This window comes from Austrofundulus limnaeus, unplaced genomic scaffold (assembly GCF_001266775.1).
Source record: "Austrofundulus limnaeus strain Quisiro unplaced genomic scaffold, Austrofundulus_limnaeus-1.0 Scaffold637, whole genome shotgun sequence".
Lineage (NCBI taxonomy): Eukaryota > Metazoa > Chordata > Actinopteri > Cyprinodontiformes > Rivulidae > Austrofundulus > Austrofundulus limnaeus.
This window is the reverse complement of record NW_013953039.1, coordinates 134,441-139,465: the sequence shown is the minus strand read 5'-3', so window position 1 is coordinate 139,465 and position 5,025 is coordinate 134,441. Positions and strand designations below refer to the sequence as shown.

General features: G+C 39.3%; 1 protein-coding gene across 1 annotated transcript in view; it reads right to left on the bottom strand.

Moving 5' to 3' along the window:
- The window catches only part of LOC106531460 (serine/threonine-protein phosphatase 2B catalytic subunit alpha isoform), a gene marked incomplete at its 5' end in the record, with an annotated part of 56,244 nt that overhangs the window by 36,176 nt on the left and 15,043 nt on the right, over window positions 1-5,025 (bottom strand). The window contains 1 exon segment of the mRNA XM_014027333.1: window positions 281-420. Coding sequence (XP_013882787.1) covers window positions 281-420 — 140 coding nt within the window.

Below are 5,025 nucleotides of genomic sequence, written 5' to 3'. Positions count from 1 at the left end.
TTATAATGTCACCTCCTATGATCGTAAGGGTTCCTGAAAAGGTCTAGGAAAGGTCCATGGACCACCAGTTGATAATCACAGTTATAGCTTGTTTTGAGTCTCTGGTCACATTTTATTAGTGAGACAAGGAGCAGAAATTGCTCTTTTGATGGTAAAGGTTGCAGACCCCTGGGTTAGTTCATATTTCTGCCCAAAACAAAGATCAGAAACAACAGATCTCATCGTTTAATTTTAATCTGCTGCAGAAACAAGTTAAAGAGTCGTTTTTGTCTTCCTGTACCTGTAGAAATAGGAGCATCCTCTGACTGTGTTGTGCCCAAAATACTCCTGGGTCTTCTCGTTGCCAAAGTCCTCCAGGGGGTCGGACCACAACAGGTCGCACATGGGCCCAAACGCCGGGGGCTCCTTGAAGCGGTCCAACTGGGACAGATGACAAACACGCAGAAACCTCAGAGATCACACACATGAAGACATTTTACAGTCACATTAGCCACAAACAAAACTCATATCATATAAATCGGACGAGGAAGAGCGCACATACACAAAATAAACACACACACAAAAACACACACTGTCAGAGCAGAGCATCTCCATGGTAACCCTCACCACACAGGAGGGAGAAGATGTCACACCAGCAGATTCACCATGGAAACACTGCCATTAGATGAGGAAGTGTGTGTCCATTTGTGTGTCTTTGTGTTGTGTGGGGCTGTATACATTCATGAAAGGTTTCTCTCCCTGGTTGTGGTTCCAGCTTCTGGTGAATTGGTTTACTGAATAAATTGCTGGAAAGTGATTTTGTTTAAAAAGTTGCTGTTAGTTTGGGGCTGCTCTGCAGGCGTATCCTGGTCAGTCCTGAGAGCACATTATCAACACACACCTTTAACACATTACCAACACACACCTTTAACACATTACCAACACACACCTTTAACACATTACCAACACACACCTTTAACACATTACCATCACACACCTTTAACACATTACCAACACACACCTTTAACACATTACCAACACACACCTTTCACACATTACCAGCACACACCTTTAACACATTACCAACACACACCTTTAACACATTACCAGCACACACCTTTAACACATTACCAACACACACCTTTAACATATTACCAACACACACCTTTAACGCATTACCAACACACACCTTTAACATATTACCAACACACACCTTTAACACATTACCAACACACACCTTTAACACATTACCAACACACAACTTTAACACATTACCAACACACACCTTTGATGGTTGGTGATAAAGAAACTGTTTAGCTGTTTGTTATCCAAAAAAATCTCATGAAACACTGAAGAGTTGTTTATAAAACTCTCAGAAAGTAATCACAGCATGTAATTCTACTGAGTAACTTTTGAACTCAGCCTCATTCAAGATGGCCGCCACAGCTAAGGAACATTAGAAAATACGCAAAAAATTTAAATCAGTGAGTTTTACAGCTGTATAGTTAAAGTTTAAAGGGGCAATATTATGTGTTTCTCAGGCATGTATTTAAATTCTATACCGTAATAAAGTATTAATGTCACCTTCAGTTGTTATTAAATGTTTTTTTATATGTTTAAATAGAAAATAAACTTGACTTCTCATCATATCTGTTTCTAAACACCTTGAAATTGGCCTCTGTCTCTTTAAGAACCTCCTTCAGCTTCTGTCCCATCCATTTCAGCACGGGGCAGGTGTGTGTGTGTGTGCTCTGTGATGAGGAAGCTCAGTTCAGAGACACATTCCAGAGGAGGAGCTGATCCTAAAAGGTGATTCTAGTCCCAGCTGGTTATTTCTGCTCTCCTGCCTGGCTGTCTCAGGACACTGCAGGATTTCTCAAACATACATGAATGAGTCAAAGCAAGACTCTGAGCATGTTTTTGATAAGAGGATAACATTATAACTGTTATGATTGAGCTTGGTTGATTAGAACCCCAAGATGCAGAACTGAGTGAGGTGGTAAAAAGGGATTTCTTAAAACAAAAACAAAGGTGCTGACGTGGCAGCAAACAAGAGCAAGGGCTTTGGACAGGAACAAGAACATCAAACAGTAAACAAAGATCTGACAAACACTGAAGACACTGAACAGAATATAAAGGGAAAACTAATGAGCTAAAATAAGAAACACTTGGGGTAGATACATGAGGATCAGGTGTGAGTGGGCGGGGCTGGATCATAGGCAGACAGGAGGAAAAAAACAGATGACAGAAAACTAGAACAAAACATTAACTAAGACACCGATCATAACAAAAACATGATACAGTATAAAGCTCGAAAAAAGTTGATTTTTCATGATATTGCCCCTTTATAGTTGTAGGAGCCGAGAGTTGTCACTGACTAATACACTAAGTGCAAACTGATTGTACAGTTTTTGTGTTTTTAAACTTTGCCATTAATTATTATGCTATGTTCACACCGAACACGTTTTGAGCTGCAAAAATGCTCCCAACACCTCAAGTTGGACGCGCTACGTTCAGACCGGGACAGAGACTAGACACAAGTCTGAAGAGGGAGGAGCGTCTTGGTTTTTTTAGTCTGTCTTCGGCAGATGAAATAAAGATAAAATAAAGAAAATGGCTTTGCTTTATTTACTAAAGAGCAAGCGAATGTTGTGCCCAGCAGAAAATTAATTCACCAGGTAATTTAGAGGCGGTTTGTTCAGTTAGTTTCATCACTCCAGGAGTTGCGAGCTGACAAATTTTATTTTTTTTGCCCTGAGCCCAGTTTAACACCGCGGTCAGTTTAACAAGCTGCTGACCCACATAGGTGCTGATATCTCCAGCCAGCGCACCAACTGCAGATGGTCCATTTCAGCTGAAGAGCTTCTATCCATCTGTTTCAGTTTAGTGGGCAACATTCAGGAAACTGTCACGTGGAAAAATGATTCTCCCCGATTGGTTGACGCGGCGCGTCGAGCGGCGAAAGATCAGATTTTTGAACTCAAGCGTTGGCTGCTTTGGACGCACCGCATGCACGGTAAATGCTCTACTGCTACATTCCGCTTCTTTGTGCGTCGCACTAAATGGACTTGACCACCATAGACTTAAACCTGCTGCTCCTGCTGCTCAAAACGTGTTTGGTGTGAACTTAGACTCAGCTTTCCTTTACTGTTAGCAAAATATCTCATAAAACACTGAATGAATTTTAGAACGTAATCAAGATGACCATCACGACTAACTGACCTTTAAAAACACAAACGTGGCTATAGACCTGAACAATACTGAGGTAATATTTAGTGTGGGATCCTAACGCTACTCAAAAAGATAACATGAAATCCTGCGTAACTTCATTTGCAAAGTATGAGCAAAATGGTTTCAACTTCACACTTTCTCAATCATCAAATCACCTTAACCAATCAAATCATCTTAGTTTAAAACTCGAGTACAAAACGTGACAGACAATATGAATTCTTTCAACAAAGAACCAACAGTAAGTGTGGAGGATCCAAACTGTTATAATTAGAAATAAAAGCAGAAAAATATAAATCGAACAAGAAATAAATACTCTTAAAATGCTCCAATTAAATTAAAAAAGGGGAACTTTCCCTCATGTTTCATAATTTAATCGACCTTCATAATAATTTTTCCAGCTTAGTTCTAATAAATTATATATTTCAGCACATAGTTTACATTTTACTGTTTAAAACTACGTTTTTTCTTCTATTTGTAGATGCATTTATGTCTCTTAAATGATTATATGTATTTTTTTTTAATAATTTTCCCCACAAGTCTTTTTATCCCCATGTGCTGGTTTTACATACACTCTAAAATGAAATGTTGGATTTACTTAACCATGTTATGTTATCTGGTTCCACTTAACTGAGTTGAGTAAATTCAAAGCAACATACTCATGTTCTTTGGCTAAAAAACTGGTATATTGCTTTGAATTTACTCAACTCAGTTCAGTAGAACCAGGTAACGTAACATGGTTAAGTAAATCCAACATTTCATTTTTTACATTGTATACTGTATCTGTCTCCTGTAGTAACCTTATGCATTTCTGCCTCATTATGTAAATAAGGTGGGCGGTCCTTCTTGGGTCAGCTCTTCTCCTATTGGTCAACAGACACGAAGGAGCAGGATCCATGTACAGATTGGCTGTGCATGCTTGTGTTGCCTCAGTTTAGCTTAAAGTACAAAGTTTCATTTAAAACAAAGACAAGGAGGAAAAACAATTACCTGTGTCTTTGTTTTAAACTAAACCTTAAACTTTAAGCTAAACTGAGGCAGCACAAACATGCACAGTAGATCTGCACATGGATCCTGCCCCTTCCTGTCGGTTGACTAATAGGAGAGGAGCTGACCCAAGAAGGACTGCCCACCTTATTTACATAATGAGGCAGAAATGCATAAGATAAATGAATACAGGAGACAGAGAAATGTAAAAACAACACATGGAAATAAGAAGACTTGTGGGAATTTTTTTTAAATATCCATCCATCCATTTTCTGTTCACGCTTCTTCCTTTTCAGGGTTGCGTGGGTCACTGGTGCCCATATCCAGCAGTCACAGTGCGAGGGGCGGGGTACACCCTGGACAGGTCGCAAGTCCATCACAGGGCCACACATAGAGACAAATGAGACAAACAACCATTCACTCTTTCACTCACACCTAGGGACAATTTAGAGTTATCAATTAACCTAACAGTCATGTTTTTGGTCTGTGGGAGGAAGCCGGAGTACCCGGAGAGAACCCACACATGCAAGGAGAGAACATGCAATTTCTACCCAGAAAGGTCCCCGGACCGGGATTTGAACCGGTGACATTCTTGCTGAGAGGCATCAGCTCTACCAACTGAGCCACCGTGCCGCCAAAATTTTTTTTTAAATAAGTAAATAAAATTATTTAAGAGACACAGATGCATCTATAAGTAAAAGGAAAACAAAAAAATATATGTTTTAAAAAGTAAAATTTAAATAATGTGCTAAAATACAGTGGTTTGCAAAAGTATTCATACCCCTTGAACTTTTCCATATTTTGTCACATTACAACCACAAACATAAATAT